General features: G+C 39.2%; 1 protein-coding gene across 1 annotated transcript in view; it reads right to left on the reverse strand.

Annotated features, from left to right (window-relative positions):
* LOC126299561 (uncharacterized) overlaps positions 1–23613 on the reverse strand; it is a 280185-nt gene extending 256572 nt beyond the window's left edge. The window contains exon 1 of the mRNA XM_049991559.1: positions 23239–23613. Within this exon, the coding sequence (XP_049847516.1) occupies positions 23239–23359 (121 nt within the window). The 5' untranslated portion in view covers positions 23360–23613. The remainder of the gene's footprint in view (positions 1–23238) is intronic.
* Positions 23614–24099: the final 486 nt, after the last annotated feature.

Consider the following 24099-nt stretch of genomic DNA (forward strand, 5'->3'; position numbering starts at 1 on the left):
AAAGTAAGCGTTTCCGGACACATGTCCACATATTTTATTTGTTTGTGTCTGAGGAATGTTTCCTGAAAGTTTGGCCGTACCTTTTTGTAACACCCTGTATAAGATCTCCGGAAATGTTACTTACCTACTTTAATTATTAAGAATTTAATTCAAAATAGAAGGTGCTGTTCAACTGGACTCTAGCATAACTACATCAAAATCTAGTTAGCCATTTCCTTACTTCATTAAGCATTAATTTTTATCTAGCCTAACCTTATTAAATCAAACTTCTATTAATTTGTAAAAGGTATTGTCAGCAACTGATGCTCTGGGTTGTCTGAATGCCTCTATGTTAATGTCCTGTATCATAATGGGACAAACCTGTTGGGAAACCTTTATTATACATTTTGGATAAATTTCTTTCACACTTTTGTGTGTGCAAAAAATTCTGAAAGTTGCCCCCGTCTCACTTAATGTCAAAAACTTTTCCTTTATAACCACATGCACTGTTGAGAAAACTCTGTGATGAAATATGAAAGTCAATATGCGAAGTGCCATGGAGAAGCCCTTTTAAGTTTCCAATTAGTTTATGTTTCATACATAATATTTCTTTTGGTGCTTTCATCATCCCCCTCCCCTCACAGTATTATCATCATTGTTATCATTATTAATTATATTAGAAATAATGTGAATACGTAAGATATTAATCAAGAATACAACCATGAGCAACTTCCTACTCAACACTATCCATTTTAATCTACTGTTGAACTTCAGAATTAAAAAAGGAAATTACCATAGCAGTGATCTCCTATAGGTATAACTTAATATCTAACAATGTTATGCGTTTACCTAAACTGATTTTCAAAAAGTGCAGCTGCTACAGCATACCACACTACTCGTTCATTTTAATGTGTTAACAAGGATCTGTGTGTTGAAATAAGAGAATTTTTCAAATCATCTACTCATGGAACTGAAGCTCACAGTTTCTTCAAAATACAATGAAGCGACAAAGACACTGGTACACGCATGCGTATTCAAATATTGAGAGATATAAACAGGTAGAATACGGGGCTACGGTCGGCAGCACATATATAAGACAATAAGCGGCTGCCGCAGTTGTTAGATCGGTTACTGCTGCTAAAATGGCAGGTTATCAAGATTTAAGTGGATTTGAACGTGGTTTTATATAGTTAGTACACGAGCGATGGGACACAGCATCTTCGAGATAGCGATGAAGAGGAGTTTTCACGTACGTCCTTTTCACGAGGGAGCCGCGAATATTAGGAAAACGGTAAAACGCGGAATCTCCGACATCGCTGTGGCCGGAAAAAGATCCTGCAAGAACGGGACCAACGATGACTGAAGATAATCGTTCAGCGTGACAGAAGTGCAATCATTCCGCAAATTTCTGCAGATTTCAATGCTGGGCCATCAACAGGTGTCACCGTGCGAACCATTCAACAAAACATCATCGAAATGGGCTTTCGGAGCCGAAGGCCCACTCTGTACCCCTGATAACTGCATGACACAAAGCTTTACACCTCGTCTGGGCCCGTCACCACCGACAGTGGACTGTCGATGACTGCAAAACATGTTGGCTGGCCGGATGAGTCTCGTTTGAAATAGTATCTAGCGCTTGGTCGTGTAAGGGTATGGAGACAACCTCACGAATCTATTGACTCTGCATGTCAGCAGGGGACTGTTCAAGCTGGCGGAGGCTCTGTAATGGTGTTGGGCGTGTGCAGTTGGAGTGATATGGGACCCCTGACGCATCTAGATACGAGTCTGGCAGGTGATGCGTACGTAAGCATCCTGTCTGATCACCTGCATCAATTCATGTCTATTGTGCATTCCGACGGACTTAAGTTACAGCAGGACAATTGACACTCCACACGTCTAGAATTGCTACAGAGTGGGACCAGGAACACTCCTCTGAGTTTAAACACTTCCACTGGCCACCAGACTCACTACACATGAACATTATTGAGCGTATCTGGGATGCCTTGCAACGTGCTGTTCGGAAGAGTTCTCCAGCCCCTCGTACGCCTAGGGATTTATGGACAGCCCTGCCGTTTTCATGGTGTCAGTTCCCTTCAGCACTACTTCAGACATTAGTCGAGTCCATGCCAAGTCGTGTTGCGGCACTTCTGAGTGCTCGCGGGGTCCGTCCCTACACGATATTAGGCCGGTGTACCAGTTTCTTTGGCTCTTCAGGGTATTTTACTGACACAAATTTCAGTGGCTAAAAACGTCAAGAAAGATAGAAGGACCATAGTAGTAAGATTCTTAAAATTTTATTTTTGTGAGGGTCCACAGCTTCAATGGGTTTTCAGAATGAAAACATGGTCAAAGTACGCTGCATTCTTTTTATTATCTGCGCAATCAGCCAATTACAAACTTGAGTCATTTTCACGTACATATCTTAGGTTTCCAGCTTCATTTTACATTGTAATACATCGCTGGTACATGTGGATAGGAATATGTCTTACTCCCGTGCGGTTCAAAAAGTTTCTTCAGACACACAATTTCTACATGCATTACACTAGCATATGCAGAAAGAAGAGTAAATATTTTTTCCTTATTTATTTATTTTCAGTCCACTATGTGTGAATAATTATAAGGATAATCTCTCTGTTACACGACAGTGTCTTCATGGCAGACATACAAATTCACTACTGACCATTAAAATTGCTACACCAAGAAGAAATGCAGATGATACACGGGTATTCATTGGACAAATATATTATACTAAAACTGACATTTGATAACATTTTCACGCAGCAAGGGTGCATAGATCATAAGAAATTAGTGCCCAGAACAACCACCTCTGGCCGTAATAACGGCCTTGATGCGCCTGGGCATTGAGTAAAACAGAGCTTGGATCGCGTGTATGGGTACAGCTGCCCATGCAGCTTCAACACAATACCACAGTTCATCAAGAGTAGTGACTGGTGTATTGTGACGAGCCAGCTGCTCGGCCACCATTGACCAGACGTTTTCAATTGGTGAGAGATCTGGAGAATGTGCTGGCCAGGGCAGCAGTCGAACATTTTCTGTATCCAGAAAGGCCTGTACAGGACCTGCAACATGCGGTCGTGCATTATCCTGCTGAAATGTAGGGTTTCGCAGGGATCGAATGAAGGATAGAGCCACGGGTCGTAACACGTCTGAAATGTAACGTCCACTGTTCAAAGCGCCGTCAATGCGAACAAGAGGTGACCGAGACGTGTAATGAATAGCACCCCATATCATCACGCCGGGTGATAGGCCAGTATGGCGATGACGAATACACGCTTCCAATGCGCGTTCATCGCGATGTCGCCAAACACGGATGCGGCCATCATGGTGCTGTAAACAGAACCTGGATTCCTCCGAAAAAAATACGTTTTGCCATTCGTGCACCCAGGTTCGTCGTTGAGTACACCATCGCAGGCGCTAATGTCTGTGATGCAGCGTCAAGGATAACCGCAGCTTTGGTCTCCGAGCTGATAGTCCATGCTCCTGCAAACGTCGTCGAATTGTTCGTGCAGATGGTCGTTGTTTTGCAAACGTCCCCGTCTGTTGACTCAGGGATCGAGACGTTGTAGGTGCGCCACAGGCGCCAACCTTGTGTGAATGCTGTGAAAAGGTAATCATTTGCATATCACAGCATCTTCTTCATGTCGGTTAAATTTCGCGTCTGTATCTACACGGTGTACCAATTTGAATGGTCAGCAGTGTATAATAGCTGCATAACATCCACCTTACTGGGATTTCTTCATGCAATACGTCAGAAATTAACGGCAAATTTCAACACGCTGGGAGCGGAAAGCTGATTTCACTGGGCTTTCTGCTGAGGCGGCAAACCGCGCGCCGGTGACCACTTGACAGATGTTGAGACAGAAGGGCGCCTGCGCGCCTGCGCGCCAGCAACCCATCCGACGGCAGCGCAGTACTTACCACTTAGGACACAGGCGTTACCGTCAACAAAATTCGCCCGGCAACAGCCGCCGACCTCGGTAAGTAAACAAAATGTACGTACAGCACTTGACGGTTGTTGAGTGGGAGTATAAACAGACGTGGTACCGTAAAAGTACAAAAATTGCACGGGACGACCAGTTACAGAAAGCCAGCCGGCCGCTGTGACCAAGCGGTTCTAGGCGCTTCAGTCCGGAACTGCGGTGCTGTTACGGTCTCAGGTTCGAATCCTGCCTCGGGCATGGTTGTGTGTTATGTCCTTAGGTTAGTTAGGTATAAGTAGTTCTAAGTCTGATGAACTCAGATGTTACGTCCCATAGTGCTTAGAGCCATTTGAACAGAAAGCCACAGTTGTGTAGATAGGGACTAGTTTCACAGTGATTATTTTCAAAAAAAATTGTAGTCCAAAGTAGTGAAAGTGATTCATAGTGCGTTATAGTATATGCTGAGTAAAGGTCGCTGTGAGATGCGACTGCAATGACCCGAAAGTGAGAATTCGTCCGATGATTCAGTAAGCGATCAAAATACTGTACGTGAGTCAATCCTCTAGGGAACCATCCACGAATTGTGCATTTTACGAGTGTCCATCGCGCCAAAATAACTAATGAAAATCTGCAAAAGTTAACAGCGTCGAACGAAAGGTAATGAGTATACATAGTTTCGAAGGACTTGCGAGAACGCTGCGTTTCGCAGACAATAGTAAAGTTGGTGCTTTAAATCGTCTCTCTACCGCTCAATTCACTATCGCTGGACTGAATAAAAATTTTAAAAAATATTATGATCCTGCAGAAATACGATATATCGACGGTAATACCATTCAGAGGGCGAATTATATTCAGACACTATTTGAAGCAACCTTTCTTACCCAAGTACGGCATCAAAATGTTTAAATTTTGCTCAGGTAATCGATACCGCTACAGTTTTCTTCGAATTCCGACTGGCAAAGTATTTGATAAAGAAAATACCACACCAACAAATGTTGCGATGAATGTGTGTCAGGAAGTATTGAATAAAGGCCGTGCGGTATGTGCCGACAGTTGCAGGTTCAGTGTAGATCTGGCATGCAAGCTCGTAACAAATAATACGCATTTGATTGGTACCCCTTGACTAAATCACATACGAATTCCCAAAGAAATAGTTACGACCAAACTCCGAAATGTAAAGGCAAAAGAGAGGTTTTGATTCTTTCTGCCAAATATTCAAGCGAAATGGAAAATGTGTCAACAAAAGGAGAGGTTTATCGAAAACGAAAAATTATGACTGAATATAATACAGCAAAACTGCTGTTGACCTTTCTGATCAGAAGAGTGCGTACAGCAGTTTATTGAGAAAGACAATAAATACAATGGTCTCTAAAGTTAGCATTAGATGTTTCTGTACACCGCAGTTGTGAATACGTTGTGTGTGTTCCAAGATAAGAGGGCATAGACAAAGGAAGTCACAACATTTCGGCAACAGTTGGCGGATAAAATGGTCAAATGGCTCTGAGCACTATGGGACTTAACATCTGTGGTTATCAGTCCCCTATCACTTAGAACTACTTAAACCTAACTAACCTAAGGACATCACACACATCCATGCCCGAGGCAGGATTCCAACCTGCGACCGTAGCAGTCGCGCGGTTCCGGACTGAGCGCCTTAACCGCGAGACCACGGCGACCGGCAGTTGGCAGATACATGGCATTCTCATGAAGGAACTTCAGTCAGTGTCGGTACGAGAAGAAGCAAACACCAGTTGGAAACAAATGAGCGAAAGGTGCATAAAGTGCGCAGATATTGCTCTTGCTCTGAATGTTAGAAAAAAAAAAACAACAACAAAAACATTCTGGAGCAAAGCAGCTAGAAAAGTGGATAAACAGGTATTTACCTCTTCTAATGCGTACAAATCTAAACCCCATTTTTGTAATTACTGTTTTAATAAGCTTCATTAAAATTACAACATTTGTTTTTTTAACGTTGATTCTGCCTTTCCCACGTAGTTATGCCGTCCAAACGATAAGTGCACTATCAGTCTCCACGGACTGACTTGCCCAAAACAAAAAGTACACTGCGGACTGACAGCACATAAACGACGAGCCCACTGTCAGTCCCGCGGGACTGATGTGCTTAACGTGTAAATGCATAGTTCGTCATTTATACCAACACGTCAACTGAACACATACAATATCCAGGCCTTAATGACGAAAGATGGGATTAATAAGAAGTACGAAATATTTAGCTCTGTAGAGGAACATTTAGAGGAGCTGTTATACAGGTTTAAAAGGATAGTTGACTATGCACTAGAAAAATACGTATCTAGTAGCACAATTCATGATAGGACAGACCCTGTATGGTGTACAGTAATTGTAAAGAAACTTGTACAGAAAGAGAGACTACTGGATAATAAGTGCAAAACAAAGCGTATGACTATAGCTTGAGGGATGCTAAATGAAAAGCTTTTAGCTGTCGAGAGGGCAATGTGTGAAGCCTTCAGTGACTACCACAGCAGAATATTATCGGAAAGTTTCTCACAAAGGTCAAATAAATTCTGGTCATGTCTAAAGGTTGCTGATGGAAACAAAGCTAGTGGCCAGACACTCATAGGCGAGATAGGAACTGAAATTGTGAGTAGTAAAGCAAAGAGAGAAATGCCGAACACCATCTTCAAACGTTCCTTTACAAAGGAAAATCCATTGTGTGTGTGCGGGGGAGGGGGGGGGGGGTGCGAGTTTTGGAAACAACAGAGTTCGCTAAAATCAAACAACGCTCCAGGGCTCGATAACTAACAAACGTGCCCAGTAGCTGGAAGAAAGCACAGGTCATATGAGAAGGGTAGCAGAAGGTATTTACAGAACTATCATATAGTATCCTTGACAACCATTTAAGTATAACTTTAGAATGTACTCTGAGCTCAAAGATGAGGTATGTCGAACAGTGACCTCATCCTGCTCGACCCAGGGGTAAGCCAGTTCGAATCTCGTTGATGGAAAAAAATTTCACTGTCAGTATTTGGCAGTGTGAAGTGCTTATCAAAAGATTTTGTGCCAATGTTCCGGTTTCAATGCCAAACCGCTCTGCAGTCTCTCATGACATGAGAGCATGTGACACTGTTGTTGGTGATTCGTACACCGGATGGATGGGGGGGGGGGGGGGGGGCTAAGCTTGGCGGCCCCCTCGGTGCTATTCGCGAGGCATAGGCTATGTGGCTGGCACCACGTTTCACTCTCTCCTCCTCTCGTATCATCATCATCATCATCATCATCATACACACACACACACACACACACACACACACACACACACACACACACACACACGTTTTAAAAAGTGACTGGCTATAAAATTCGCAGCATAGCCATGAACAACAATATTTCAGAAAGCATAACCAAGTTTCCAGAGATATAATTGATGTTCCCTCTCATGAAGCCAGCTCAGTTGGTGGTTCCACATTTTCTACAGCTATACCTACACCTACACATACATACATACTCCGTAAGCCACCATATGGTACATGGTGGAGCATATCGTGCACCACTACTAGTCATTTCTTTCCCTGTTCCACTTACAAATAGAGCGAGCAAAAATGACTCATCTATATGCCTCCATATGAACCATAGTTTCACGTACCTGAGCTTCATGCTCCTTATGTGAAATGTATTTTGATGGCAGTAAAATTTTTCTGCAGTCAGCTTCAAATGTCGGTTCTCTAAAGTTTTGTCAATAGCGCTCCTGGATAAGAATGTCGCCTTCCTCCAGCGATTCACATTTATGTTTGTGAAGCATCTCCGTAATACTTGCGTGCTTTTCAAACCTAATAGTAATACATCCGATAGCCTGCCTCAATTGCATGCAGTCTCCTTTACAGATGAACCACTCTCTCCTAAAATACTCATAATAATCCAATGTTGACCTTTCAGCTTGCCTACTACAATCATTATGTGCTCACTGCATTTCCTGTTGCTTTGTAACGTTACGCCTAGATATTTACTCAATGTGACTGTGTCAAGCAGCACACTAATAAAGCTTCATTTGAACGTTCTTGTTTTTCCAATTCATCTGCAGTAACTTACATTTTTCCACATTTAGAGCTAGCTGCCATTCATCACACCATCTAGAAATTTTGTCGAAGTCATCTTGCATTCTCCTAGAGCCACTCAACAATGACACCTTCCCATACACCACAGCATCAGCACAGCCAATTGTCACAGACTACTGCTTACCATGCCTGGCACATCATTTATCTATACGGGAAACAACAGCAGTACTATCACACTCTCCTGAGGCACTCCAAATAATACCCTGTCTCCGACGAGCACCCACCATCGAGGACAACACACTGGGTTCTGTTACTTAAGCGGTCTTTGACCCACTCATATATGGAATCTATTCTATCTCCTTGTACCTTTGTTAACAGTCAGCACCGTGGCACTGTGTCGAATGCTTTATGGAAATTTAGAAATATGGTACCTGCCTGACGCCCCTCATCAATAGTCCGCAAGATATTGTGTAAAAGAAGAGCAAGCTCTTTTGAATGTGCAGTGTTTCTAAAACAGTGCTAATTTGTGGACAGAAGCAGTTACCTTTCAAGGAAATTTATTATATTCAAACTGAGAATATGTTCACAGCAAAATGACATTCAGAATATTGGTCTGTAATTATATGGGTCTGTTCATTTTGGTAAACTTTCAACACATCTCTACATCTACATACTTTACAAATTACTGAGAAGTACATTGCATTCCAGTTACATATGGAGTGCAGGATAAATGATTTTGTAAGAAAGCTTTCCCAAGATAGTTAAGCTCTCTCTTCAAGAGCTGCTCCCCCCAACCGATGAACAACAGACCTTACCGAGGTGGGATGGCTTGGCTTACATGCCTCAATGATAAAGACAACAATACTGTACGTCCAAGCACAATGGAACTATATCAGTGGCAAGAGCAGACTAACCTATGGTCCCTGAAGTTGGGCAACAGCCTTTTCAGTAAATGTACAGAAAGTAGTCTGGATGACAGACTTGCAACATTAGTCAACATGTCCTTGCTGTGCTGGTACTGTGAATGGCTAAAAGCAAGGGCAGCTACAGCTATGGTCTTTACCGAGAGCCTGAAGCTCACTATATGACTCAATGATGATGGCATCCTCCTGTATAAAACATTCGAAAATAAAGTGCCCCATTTGGATCTCTGGATGGGGAATTATTCAGGAGGATGCCATGTTGTTGTTGTGGTCTTCAGTCCTGACACTGGTTTGATGCAGCTCTCCATGCTACTCTATCCTGTGCAAGCTTCATCATCTTCCAGTACCTACTGCAGCCTACATCCTTCTGAATCTGCTTGGTGTATTCATCTCTCTGTCTCCCTCTACGATTTTTATCCTCCACGCTGCCCTCCAATACTAAATTGGTGATCCCTCAATGTCTCAGAACATGTCCTACCACCCGATCTCTTCTTCTAGTCAAGTTGTGCCACAAGCTCCTCTTCTCCCCAATTCTATTCAATACCTCCTCATTAGTTATGTGATCTACCCACATTTCGAAAGCTTCTATTCTCTTCTTGTGCAAACTATTTATCATCCATATTTCATTTCCATACATGGCTACACTCCATACAAATACAGAAACGACTTCCTGACACTTAAATCTACACTCGATGTTAACAAATTTTTCTTCTTCAGAAACGCTTTCCTTGCCATTGCCAGTCTACATTTTATGTCCTCTCTACGTCGACCATCATCAGTTATTTTGCTTCCTAAATAGCAAAACTCCTTTACTAATTTAAGTGTCTCATTTCCCAATCTAATTCCCTCAGCATCAATCGAATTAATTAGACTACATTCCATTATCCTAGTTTTGCTTTTGTTGATGTTCATCTTATACCCTCCTTTCAAGACTCTGTCCATTCCGTTCAATTGCTCTTCCAAGTCCTTTGCTGTCTCTGGCAGAATTACAATGTCATCGGCGAACCTCAAAGTTTTTATTTCTTCTCCATGGATTTTAATTCCTACTCCAAACTTTTCTTTTGTTTCCTTTATTGCTTGCTCAATATACAGATTGAATAACATCGGGGATATGCTACAACCCTGTCTCACTCCCTTCCCAACCACTGCTTCCCTTTCATGTCCCTCGACTCTTATGACTGCCATCTGCTTTCTGTACAAATTGTAAATAGCCTTTAGCTCCCTGTATTTTACTCCTGCCAACCTTAGAATTTGAAAGAGAATATTCCAGTCAACATTGTCAAAAGCTTTCTCTAAGTCTACAAATGCTAGAAACGTAGCTTTGCCTTTCCTTAACCTTTCTTCTAAGATAAGTTGTAGGGTCAATATTGCCTCACGTGTTCCAACATTTCTACGGAATCCAAACTGATCTTCCCGAAGGTCGGCTTCTATCAGTTTTTCCATTCGTCTGTAAAGAATTTGCATTAGTATTTTGCAGCTGTGACGTATTAAACCGATAGTTCGGTAATTTTCACATCTGGCACCACCTGCTTTCTTTGGGATTTGAATTATTATATTCTTCTCGAAGTCTGACGGTATTTCGCCTGTCTCGTACATCTTGCTCACCAGCTGGTAGAGTTTTGTCAGGACTGGCTCTCCCAAGGCCGTCAGTAGTTCTAATGGAATGTTGTCTACTCCGGGGGCCTTGTTTCGACTCAGGTCTTTCAGTGCTCTGTCGAACTCTTCACGCAGTATCGTGTCTCCCATTTCATCATCATCTACATCCTCTTCCATTTCAGTAATATTGTCCTTAAGTACATCGCCCTTGTATAGACCCTCTATATACTCCTTCCACCTTTCTGCCTCTATATACTCCTTCCACCTTTCTGCTTTCCCTTCTTTGCTTAGAACTGGGTTTCCATCTGAGCTCTTGATATTCATAAGTCGTTCTCCTTTCTCCAAAGCTCTCTTTAATTTTCCTATACGCAATATCTATCTTACCCCTAGTGAGATAAGCCTCTATATCCTTACGTTTGTCCTCTAGCCATCCCTGCTTAGCCATTTTGCACTTCCCGTCAACCTCATTTTTGAGACGTTTGTATTCCTTTTTGCCTACCTACTTGTTCCTCTGCTGCCTTCACTACTTCATCCCTCAAAGCTACCCATTCTTCTTCTACTGTATTTCTTTCCCCCATTCCTGTCAACTGTTCCCTTATGTCTCCCTGAAACACTGTACAACCTCTGGTTTAGTCAGTTTATCCAGGTCCCATCTCCTTAAATTCCCACCTTTTTGCAGTTTCTTCAGTTTTAATCTACAGTTCATAACAAATAGATTGTGGTCAGAGTCCACATCTGCCCCTGGAAATGTCTTACAATTTAAAACCTGGTTCCTAAATCTCTGTCTTACCATTATATAATCTATCTGATACCTTTTAGTATCTCCAGGGTTCTTCCATGATGTCATAACCAGTAAAAATAAAACCATCATTCTACAAAGTGGAGTGCGGAATGTTAGTTCCTTTAATTGGATAGGGAGATTAGAGAATTTGAAAAGGGAAATGGATTAGTTGAAGTTAGATACAGTGGAAATTACGGAAGCGCATTGGCAAGATGAACAGGACTTCTGGTCAGGTGATTACAAGGTTACAAATACAAAATAAAAAATGGGTAAGCAGGAGTAGACCTACTAATGAGTAACAAAACAGGAGTGAGGGTAAGCTGCTATGAACAGCATAGTGAATGCAGTATCATAGTCAAGATAAATTTAGCAAAATATTACATATGCATAGCACCTTTTCCTGAGGGCTAGCAGCAATAGTGTTTTCAGTGTTCTGCTGTAGCTCCTCCAGTATGTGAGGATTATTTGATCACACCTTACACTGCTGCTTGACCCACAGGTAAAAATACCAAAACAAAAGAAGACCTAGGTGGCCAGGAAATTGTACTGCCTCTGCTGATTATCCTCTCCTCACCGAACACCTCAAGCACTCATGAAAAGGTTGACGAAGCAGTGTGTGCTGTCGCTCCATCTTGCTGAAAATATCCATACAGTCATTTCTCTTCTGTGAGTTGATCCACATATGGATTAAACAGCTTCAGAACATAGTAGTTGAGAGCAACAGTTTGAAGAAATAATTACATTATGATGAGGACACCAGACATCGCACACCAAACACCAGTCTTGAGATTATGCAACAGCTCTTCAGAGCACTGATGGAGACTTTCTGATGCATGTTCACATACCCTGACAGGCTGAACCAGGCCTAATCTGAAGAAATGAAAAACTGAGGACATGAAAGTCCTGATTCCCCTTCACTCATAAACCACTTGCAGAACTCAAACAAACTAAAGTTAGTGTGGGTGCTTTAACTCAAACACAACAGTGCATTTTTAAAAGTACACATGCAGGTCCTTTTTGACAATATTTCAATGCAAAAGTTTCTCAATTCCCATTTGTACAGACAAATGGCATTGGGATTTCATTAAATTTTTTTCCCGGCTTTCCTCCGCTTGAGCAATGTTTCCTGGTATTCGAACTCTTTTTCAGACACACATGGTTTTTATTCATTACATAGACCTTTTTGTGTCATTTTGCCACTAAGTTTTGCATTGCACTACTAGAGGTTTTGCCAAAAAATTCCCCATCAAACTCTTCCACAAAAAGTTCTGCACTAGTTTTCTATAAAATATGCTTCTAATAATGTTTGACAATGAATACAAGCTGTGTCATCATGACCACCACTTTGTGTTGCATTCAAATGGTCACTAGACACATCTGCTCCTCTCATTTACTGAACATGTAATGACATTGGAAAGCACCCGGGACAGAGCATACAGGACATGCACATGTGCAGGCACATGACAGTAACCAATTTATTGAATCAAGATCATGGTTCCCAGCATTTTCTGTGAATGGTAGTTTTCCTGTTCATCAACAAGGACCGGTTCCACATCAGTCTTATAAATATTTTCTGCATCACTTTTATTTTGTGCACCCAGTACAAGTTTTTATGTCAATTAGCTTTGCAGGTGAAGAACAAAGACTGGATGATTAGATAAAAGAAATTATTCATATTCTTAATGGAGACAAATATTTAATTTGATGAGGGACTGGAATCCTATAGTAGGAAAAGTAAAGATGCAAAAAGGTAGGAGAATGTGGACTGTATGAACAGAATGAATGAGAAACGCACCTCACAGAATTTTGCAAAGAGCATAATTTAACCATTGCAAACATTTGGCTTATGAATTAAAGTTGCTTACACGGAAGAGAACTGGAGACAAAACAGTGTTTTAGAAAGCTTACATAGTGGTATGACAATGGTTCAGGAGCAGATGTGGACTCTGACCATAATTTACTGTTTATGAACTGCAGCTTAAAACTGAAGAAATTGTAAAAAGATAGGAAATTAATGTTGTGGAATCTATGCAAACTGAAGGAGCCAGAGTTTGTTGGCAGTTTTAGAGAAGCATTTTGCAATGTTTGACTAAAATGGGGGGGAAAGGAAGAGAATAGAAGACAAATGGGTGGTTGTGAGATGTTCCTGGAGTGAACGACATTCCCTCAAAACTATTGAGTTGCTTGGGAAAGCCAGCCCTCAAAAAACTATTTCACCTGGCCTGCAGGATATACGAGACAGTCCTCAGACTTAAATAAGAATGTAGTAATTCCAGTTTCAAAGAAGGCACATGCTTACTTGTGAGAATACTACTGAATCATCAGTCATGGTTACAAAACACTGACAAATTTTCTACAGGAGAATCGACGAAACTGTTAGAAGCTGGCCTTTGGTGAAAATGTAGAAACATGAGGCAATATTGACTATGACTTTTTTTACACCCTATGACTTTTCTTATAAGTTAGGTTGAAGAAAGGCCATCCTACATTTATAGCATTTGTAGATTTAGAGAAAGCTGCAATGTGACTGTGCTAAACTCTTTAAAAATTTTGAAGGTAGCTGGTATTAAATACAGGAATTGAAAGGTTATTTACAACTTTTACAGAAACCAGACTGCAGTTATAAGAATCAAATGACATGATAGGGAAGCAGTGGCTGAGAAGAGATGAGATATGATTGACACCTATCACCAATATTATTCAACTGGTACACTGGAAAGACAGTAAATGAAACCAAGGAGATATCTGGAAGGTAATTACAGTTCAGGGAAAAGAAATAGATGTTTTGACAGAATTATATCATTGACAAACATCAGAGATGGAAAAGGCCTGGAAAAGCAGTTGAATGGAATGCATACTGTACTGGAAAGAGATTATAAGATGAACATAAATAAAAGTAAAAGAAAAGGGTAATGGAATTTAGTCAAATTAAATCAGCCTTTGCAGAGAGAAATAGATTAGGAAACGACACATTAAAAGTTATAGATGTGTTTTGTTATTTGAGCAACAAAACAACTGATATTGGACAAAGCAAAGCAGACAGGCAGCAGCAACAACATTATTAATTTATTACATCTAATATACATTTACACATTATGAGGTATTTTCTGAAGGTATTTGTCTCAAGTGTAGCCTTGTATGGAGGTGAAACATGGACAATAAGCAGTTCAGACAAAATGAGGACAAAAGCTTTTGAAATGTGGTGTTACAGAAGAATTATTAAAATTGGATAGGCAGAATAACTAACAAATGAGGAGGTATTTTACCGAATGAGGGAAAGCAGAAATTTATGGCACAAATTGACTAAAAGAAGGAACTGGTTGATAGGACACACCCAGCAGCATCTAGGACCTGGCAATTTGGAAATGGAAGGAAGAGAGAGAGAGAGAGTGTGTGTGTGTGTGTGTGTGTGTGTGTGTGTGTGTGTGTGTGTGTGTAGAGGATGAATACATTTAGCAAGTTCAAATTATATATGTCACAGTAGTTATGAAGAGATAAAAAGACTTTATTAGAATAGACCATCATAGAAAACTGCATCAGACAAGTGTTTGAACTGAAGGCCATAACACCAACTTCTAGAGCCCGACAATTCAGGTTTTTCATTGTTTCTGTGATGTTATCCAAGAGTCAAACAAACCTATGACCACTGAGGGTCCAATGTCACATATTTCTCTAATGGTTCTCTTTTTTTGTGTGATAAAATGAAATGAGCATGTGGCATTGTTGGTTGGAAGGCCTCATTCGGGGAAGTTCAGCCGCTGAGTGTTCAGTCGATGCCACATTCAGTGATTCGCATGCTGGTGATGAGGATGAACTGATGATGAGGACAACACAACACCCAGTCCACAAGCGTGGGGTTACACTAGTGTTCTATACGGGGTGTTCTTTAGAAACCACGCTTTCTTAAAATTCTTCCAGTAAACCAAAGTCAACCATTCACCTTCCATACTACTGCCCTTACTTGTTTCACTTCAAATCCCTTTGTAATGTTATGCTTCTATATTTAATTGATGTGACTGTTTGAAAAAGGCATATTTGTGCCTTCAGCTGTACAATTGCATGTTTATTCTCTACCGGTTTTGATTATTGCAATCATCTTTACAAGAGAAAAACACAGTCCAGCCATGTATGAGCCAACCAAATGTAGAAAATATATAATTGTCATAATAGCCCATCTTAACACAGTCCACATAAACACACAGTGCCTTGGCACAATTACAGTAGTGCATACTTGGTGGGAACTCCACACCTGATAAAAATTATTATTAAATGTGGAGTTATTGCCAAGTGTGCAATACTGAAATTGCACCAAGACACAGCACGTTTATATTAGATGCGTTAAGACACACTATTATGACAATTATAAATGTTCTACATTTAGTTGTCTTCATATATCGTGAAATACGTGTTTTATCCATTGATGTACACTGTTTGTCTCCTGTGAAGATGATTATTATGATTGAAACCTGTAGAGAATAAACATGAAGCTGTACAGCTTAGTCAACAACGACACCTTATTGTATACTACAGCATTATCAGCAAACTGCCCCAGATCTCTGCTCACCCTGTCCATCGTATCATTTTGTACATGCAGAATAAGAGTGGTTCCATCACACTTCCCTGGGGTACTATTGATGTTACCCTTGTCTCTGATGAGCACTCACCATCAAGGACAATATACAGGGTTCTATGGAAAACATACTGGGTTCTATTACTTAAGAAGTCTTTGCGCCACTTGCATACTTGTGAACCTATTATGTACACTCGTACCTTTGTTAACAGTCTGCAGTGAGACACCATGTCTAATGCTTTCTGATAATCTAGGAATATGGAATCCACCTGTTGCCCTTCATCCATAGTTCACACAATATCAAGCAGAGTTTTGTTTAAGCCATGCTTTCTAAACCAGTGCTGATTTGTGGACACAAGCTCTTCTGTCTCAAAGAAATTTATTACATTAAAACTGACAATATGTTCAAAGCAAGTGCATGAAGCATATCTGCATCATAAAGTGCCTATGTTAAAAACATATTTATATAAATGAGTTACATGCAACCTATGTAACAACTGTTAAGCTTGGGAGTAGTTTTATGATGGTTACACTTATTCAGGTGAATAATTACTGTTATGACACAACTTTAGTGCCTATAGTATTGGTATAGTCCATATCAATCAAGCATGCTAAGAAAAACTCTTACCTTTATAGTCTCTGACGTTACTGAGTGTAACACATGTTACACTTCAGGACTAAGCATGAAACCTACATTTTTTTTGCTTTGTTCAAAAAAATTCCTGGCCCCAGATTCAGGCAGATAAAGATGATGCCTTGATCATCATTTCATACATGTGATTACTGGGAAAATTTTAAAACTGCCATATCCCTGGAACAGTTCTAGATATTTTGTTAGCTTTTTCTTTATTTGAAAAATAATTACTTTATAATTACAATGACATCCTTGATTTGCACATACATATCAAAGTTCTTTTGCTGTAGCCTTGTGCTGTCTTCTTTTCCCCAAGAAATAACATTTTTATTTCAACAATGCCAATGCTAATATTTTTTTCTGTTGATTAGTAGCATATAGTACTACATTCCCTGAAAAGCAGATTTCCACTTCTAAGTTGGACAGATTATATAAACTGAAAATATTGGCACACGTTAAAAGAGTTGCCATTACCAGATTATCTCATATCGGACTCATGAAACCAAAACCTAGTCTTATCTGCAAAGAATTTTATTTCTTCTGATAGCTGGGTAAGACACACATTTTTCAAACATATTAAATGATTATAAAATACGCGTGAAAGTTGCAAAACTTACAGGCTCCAAAGCACACAACTTCTCTGCACTCTGCTTCAAACTAAAATCAGCTATTCAATGAACTAAAAATGTGTTCCGTGGCATCATTATCTTCCCTTGAAATTTAGTGATGCCTTCATGTTGAATCAATGCAAACTGGAGCACACACAATTTAGTGATGCCTTCATGCTGAACCAATACAAACTGGAGCACACACAATATTCAAAACACTGTAAACTGGAAATGTGCACTCATGGTGGTGTTGCTGCCTTGTAACTGGAAACCTTCATCCAGCAGCTAGTCCATGTGATAAATGAAGTCGTTGTTAACTTCATGCTAACTCATAATTGATGTCTATAATCTTCGCAATCTCTGGTTGTGAATCTGAATATTCTCCTGCTGTTTCTGAGGTGTAGGCCAGATGAAGACATTTCTTCTTTCTTGCTCTTTAAAGTGCATGCAATGTGAAGTTCATCAATCACTTTGAGTCCAGAAATAGGTTTCCTGAATTCCTTTTACAGGGGTAGTTTGGCTTGACCATTCTTCTCTTTTCTGCTGGCAGAATTCAATTTCTCATTCTGACAAACAATGAGGGCTATAGATATGCACAATTTCACTGCTCTCATAAAATCATCAGCATTCGGAATTGCAGCAGTACTTGGGCTGTAAAGATAACATTTTGCTGCATGATGCTTCAACAGCCCTCCATCACAATCAAAGGGCCCCTTCCTGTGACCAATAGCACTGCATATCCACTCCACTGGTGCAAGTAACTTAGTCAGTTCAAACAGTTAGTAACGATTTTTGAAGTGACTAGAAGCACCATTGGAGATAATCATGATCTTTTCTGTTTGTGACTGCAAGTGAAGAATTTTGTGCATTGTCAGTAATTCGTGTGCTGTGCCATGCCCCGTGTCATCACTCATAACTGCAAAACTTGTGATCTTATTCCAAAAAGATGTCACTCCTGTAAAAATTGAAATTTGGCCATCAATCATACCCTTGTACTTCTTGTAGGAAAATCACAGACCAGTTCTCACCAAAATCACAGTGAAGTACTAAACATGGTTCTTCAGCCTGTACATCCTTTCACTTCTGTACTGTGTTGTTGTATTACTGCTTTCACTGTCGCTTTCTGAAGTCCATCAACAAAACCGCCAATGGCAACAGTTTTTCTTGATTAGTTTATTTTCCTCCCATGTTGCATATGTAACTTATGACAAGTCATCTGCTATGTCTTCTAGATCAAGTGACAGTAAAGAGAGTCCTCCCTTTCCAGGGCAGCCACCACATTCATGAAACAAACAAGTCTCTTGCTTTACATAAAAGAGTATTAACGACTTCACATGTCCAACCAGTGCGTCATACATCACGTGTTCACAAAAGTTCTTAGAGGTTACCACACAAAGTTAAAAAGATGCAAAATACACACATAAGCAGATATCTCTGCGTGGGTGTAGAACCATTCACTTAGATTGTTGTGCATGAAATTTTGATCTTCCTATGTGTAATGTTGTGTTTTCCTTCCTGTATTTGATAAAAGTTTCTTTAATACTGTGAGTTGTTTACCTTTTCACTTTCACCACTTTTTGTCCTTCAACTGTTATTGTTATAGACTCTTTCTTGTTGACACTCTGTTGAGAACAAATCCATTTACCTATGACTGTGCTATTTGAACATTTGCTTCTTGCACAGGATGACCATAAAAGCCATCTTTTCTTCCAGACACTCCTTTTAAAGAACTCTCATGTCTTGATTTGCTCACCATGTATTTTGATGGTGATGGAAAGCCATTTTCTTTGAAAATGAATCTGGCGTAATAGTTAACATGTCCACATTTTCATTGCAGGATGCTCACATTTCAACAGCTGAATCGACATCAATGAGAAATTCCTGGCAAGTTGTGCAAGCTTCCTTTTATTCATTTTCTTCTGAAGATGGAATTTCTACTTCCAGAGTGGACAGTTTTGCTTTGGTGTACTGCCTCACAGCTTCAGTAATTTCTCTGCACTTTCTTGATGCATAGAGCATGACTTCACTGACAATGGCTTCTTAGCAGGACAAACAACTACCTCTGTACTGGACCGATTCACAAAATGTAATTCTTCCTGTATACGTGCAAAATTTGCATCGTCTGCATCACAAGAGACATCACCTTGTTCAGTTACTGTCATTGCTGATATTCTGCCAAAACCATTAGAAGATGGAAGGTCATCACTGGAAATATCTTGACATTGAAACAGAGTCTTGAAATGAGCACAACTATTCCCAACCTGAAGGCAGCCTGTTTTTCTACTAGTTTTGTGTATCACTCTTTCATGGATATGCAAATAGTTAGCACAATTCACTCTTCTGTGGCCCCAGTCAAACACTTCTTTCCACCAAACACCCTACAACTCTATCAATCAGCAGAATCCTCATCAAAACTTAGACACAGTATTCCCTGGGTGGTCACAGGTTTCGTACAAGGCTCTGAAATAAAGAAATTAGCTATGGACAACTTCAGTACAGAAAATGGCACTGAACAACTGCAACAAAGAAACTATAGTAATGAACAAGAAATTAGCGAACGACATTAAAACATCAACACTGTTTATGAAAATTATTCACCTTAAAAGTGGAAGTTCTACTTTTCAGGTACTGTAGTATTGTATGTACAAATCAATAGTAAAATAAAAAATGACATTTTTAAAAAAACTTTCTTCCTTAAAAAAAATAAAAAACAACCATCAGATGGCTTCAGCAAAAGAAGTTTGACATGTATGTCCAAACTGAGGATATCACTGTACTCATGAAGTAGTTATCTTTCCAATAAGAGAAAAGGTAATAAAATATTTAGAACTGTTACTGAGATACAGCATTTTAAAATTCTTCCCAAGATCACGAGCAAAATGGTACTCTAAGTGTCATCCTCAGTGGCTTTTATCTCGAGGCAGGAATTTTTTTTTTGACAAAACAAAATAATAATAATAATAATAACAACAGCTTCTTGCTGTCCTGAATTGTAACATATGCCAAATTCAATAACATCTGAGACATAGAAGGTAACCTCCCTGCCTGAATTGATTAAGCCTATAGTATCACAGCCAAGTCCGACTTACAATTTTGTTTTTACAAACTGGTTTGTTAATTATTCAGTTATCTAACTCTTCCTTCCTTGTACTTCATGCCTCACTGGTGTCTGTAAATCTTCTGTGAGAGAGGCTATATGTTTGCTCTTTCAAATGACATTCTACTTTAACATGAGGCAGTTTTAGTGTTGCCTGGGTTAACTATTATGTCAATATACTACAGTTACCTTGTCTAATAACACTTGAAATATCTTGCGATAACATTTGCCTACAAGTAACGTAGTGCAATCTTCACTTTTGGTATTTCAAAATCTCTTCCAAAGTAACATATGTTTATAGCAGTATTCATAATGTCTGCAAGTACAATCAATGTGTCAGTCAGTCATTGCATGAATCATTTTGCACTATAGATTGCAACGATGTGGAATGAATCATTTTACCTTCACACTGTAAATTAATTTGTACATTCGGTTTTATTCTGGACATCAAGTTTTTAATATATATATAACAAAAAGAAAAAAAGGTATATGTGATTTAGTAATTCCTACCCACCACCTTTCACACATTACAGTAATATAAATTCTTTTATAGAACAGAATGAGTTGTCAAGGGGAAACCATGATCAGTATATTTTCAAATATACTCTGCTCTCTGACAGACATTTTATTTCAATGGGTAATTGATCAAAACTCTTTGTTGCAGCATTGTGCAGCCCTTCTTGTGCCAAAGACAACTTTAATGCAGAGTAACAAATGTCTTTGTATTGTAGTTATGTGTTATGTGTATCACTGTTAACAATTCGAAACTAACTTCATGAGCGAATAAATATACTATGAAGCAATAGTCAGAATGCCTAATTCCTTAAACATGTGTCTACAAGATAACAGTGGGTGTGCACCACATATTATTTTTGTGGAGAAGTTTTACACAATGAAGACTTCCTTTCTTAAACATGAGTTACCCTAGAACATTATTTCATATTACATTACTAACTGAAAACATGTAAAATATGTCAATTTAATGACGTGACTCTCTCGAAGATTTGCAATGATTCTAAGTGCAAATGTGGCTGAACTAAGTTGTATTAGGAGTTTCAAAATGTGCTTTTTTCAATTTAAATTATCGTGAATACCAATACCTAAGAATTTTGAAGTTTCCACCATAGTTATTATTTCCAGATCATGCATTAAATTTATCATTGGTGTAGTTCTCTAGATGTGCATAACTGAATATGTTGTGTCTTTTTAAAACTGAGGGTGAGACCATTCACAGAAAACCAGTCAGTGTTACTTTTAAGAACTTTGTTTACCATTTCTTCTGTTTCTGTACACATGCTTGAATTGATTACAATACTAGTGTCATCCTCAAAAAGACCTAATTCTGCTTCTTGTATATTTGATGGAATATCACTTACATTACTGAGGAACACAAATAGGCCTAAGAATGTCTTTAGCATATATGGTGGATGATCTCTAGTTAATAAAATGGTACAGGAAACAATATCTTAGTCACATAAGTAGTTGACAATATATGCAGCCACCTAGTGCAACTGTTAGATGTCTTACAAATTATCCTGGAAGACACTAATGTCCTTTTTATTTTCTTCTCAACCCCTCCCCATCTGTATTACTGGAAACTATCATTATACTCAATTTCTTGCAGTATAAAAAATATTTCACTTATGTTCAGCTAGTTACGATTGAAGTTCTCTTCCTTTCCACCAACACCCTACCAATAAATCGGTCTACTCTGACACATAGTACACACTACCAATACTGAACGTTCAGAAGCAACAATTTGAACACTTAAAATCAATATTAGGCTGACTGCATATTATTTAGACTCTTATCAGAAATACATCTACAGGGACACTTGTAAGTACTTCTTGCCCATTAAGGAAGCTACTGAAAAGAAATACAGAAGCACACAAATTGTAAATTACACTGTTTAGCAACAAAAAAACCTTAATACAAAGTTTCTGAAAAGCTAATTTATTTTCATTTCCAAAATTGATATAATCTGAAAACAATCAGATTATATAAATTTTGCAAATGAAAATAGATAGTTATATGCTGCAGGCATTTTATGAATACTAGTACAGATATCAGTATAAGCAACATCTCAGTGCTGTAAATAAAGCACACTCATTGGCGGGAAAAAAAGGCTGCTGTAAATGTTGGAACTGCTGGTTTAAGTGTGTTCCAATTACACTAAGGATGCTCCTTCAAATTCCTCGAAGCAATTCTTGTGTTTCTAGAAAAGGTAGACGTAGACGTAGGAAAACTGGAAATTTTGGGTCGGCTTGTTTCATCACCACCAGCACTGCATTTGGGTGTCAATTTCAGCTCTTAGCACTACAAATAACTAAAACATTGATTATAAAATTTACCACGGACTTCTCCATTACTTGTCACTGACGTCGTAAACATATCGGGAAACTTTATTCTGCTGGAAACCGTAAAACAAAAGCCATCTTATACAGATTCTAACACACACATAATTATCTACTGAATTTCGTTCTTACGTTTTATTTTCCATTGCTTTGCTACAGAAATGTATGTAATATGCAACCACGCCATGTGTAAAGAGGCACCTTCGGAGTAGGTGACGATGCTGATACAACATGATCAAATAAAAATAAAAGGTGAATAAAGCAAGTATGCCTGCACTGCATTACGAAGAACTGTAAGGTAGAGCTGTGCATTCAATGCGTCTCAGTAATGTACCAACTAAGAAAAACGGGGAGAAACAATATATAAAAATACCTTATTTTCACTACTAATGCAAGTTTTAAACACTACTTAGTCTGAAGAACGAACTCAAATAGGGTGCCTGCCATTGCTGCGTATTTGAATAACCTAACTTTCTTATTTAATAATCTTTTGCATTCGGGCAACTTAAACTGACAGCTCCTGTTTTGTCCTTAGCCTACAAAATTTATGCGAATACTGTCTACGAGTCAAGGCTAGCCGAATACGATAAATGAGTTTCTTGTTACGGACAATATGTTTAGCGTTGCTAAAGTTGTTTCAGACGCAATTTGAAAAGAACATTACAAAATGCAGTCGCTTGAGCGATCAAACAGAATTAGCTAAAGATTTTTTTAATATACTTACTTTCGAGGATCTTTAGCGTTGCATCTTGTTGCAGCTTACTCTTAAAAGAATTGAAACCAAACTTTTTCAGTTGCTTCAATAAACCGGCGTTGCTCAGGTCAGCAGCTTCCCCAGCAAACATTTTACGCTGGATTATAGCCTTCCACGAAATTTAATATACGGACCAAATAACGTTCACCGCATCTTCACTTCTTGAAAAGTAATCTATGTGAATAAATTACTGTGTCATTTGAAGACCACAACAAAACAGACGTTTTTCCTACATGTTTTGATTCAACATCCTATCATCACAACACAGACGATATACAACTATTGCAGACTCTGTCTCTGTTTCCCGGAAATCGCAGGTGGGACAGAGATGATAGGCAACTAAGTATTGATGACAGGCAGGAGTGCCATAAGTGCTGGTAAGGCATTACGATGTTTGCAGTTAAAAGACATTTGTGCAGCTTGCTTAAACATTGTTTCACTGACCCCAAATTTTCCTGCGGTAGATCGGATTAATTGCATGCAGTTAATGTGCCTTCGTCTATCCAAATACACTGGTCTACCACATATTAATTTATACAACAGTTTTTCCGAAACTTGGCTGATTTTCCATACGAGACCGCCTGTCAAGTTTGGCAAGCAACCGTGCAAACGAAAGACAGTAAGACTAGGGTAATGATGGCAGAAACACAAATTTTCCACACTTATTATAACAAACCTATCCGTACGCATAACATGTAGGCCTATTTCAATATATTGTGCGTGCTAAAGTTACTACAGTTCCAACAGTATGTCTGTGTTTGTCATGAGTACAACCTGATCTAAAAACAGTTTAGTTCCGGAAAAAAAACATAAGTGAAATTTTGTACGAGG

The sequence above is a fragment of the Schistocerca gregaria genome, chromosome X (assembly GCF_023897955.1).
Source record: "Schistocerca gregaria isolate iqSchGreg1 chromosome X, iqSchGreg1.2, whole genome shotgun sequence".
NCBI lineage: Eukaryota > Metazoa > Arthropoda > Insecta > Orthoptera > Acrididae > Schistocerca > Schistocerca gregaria.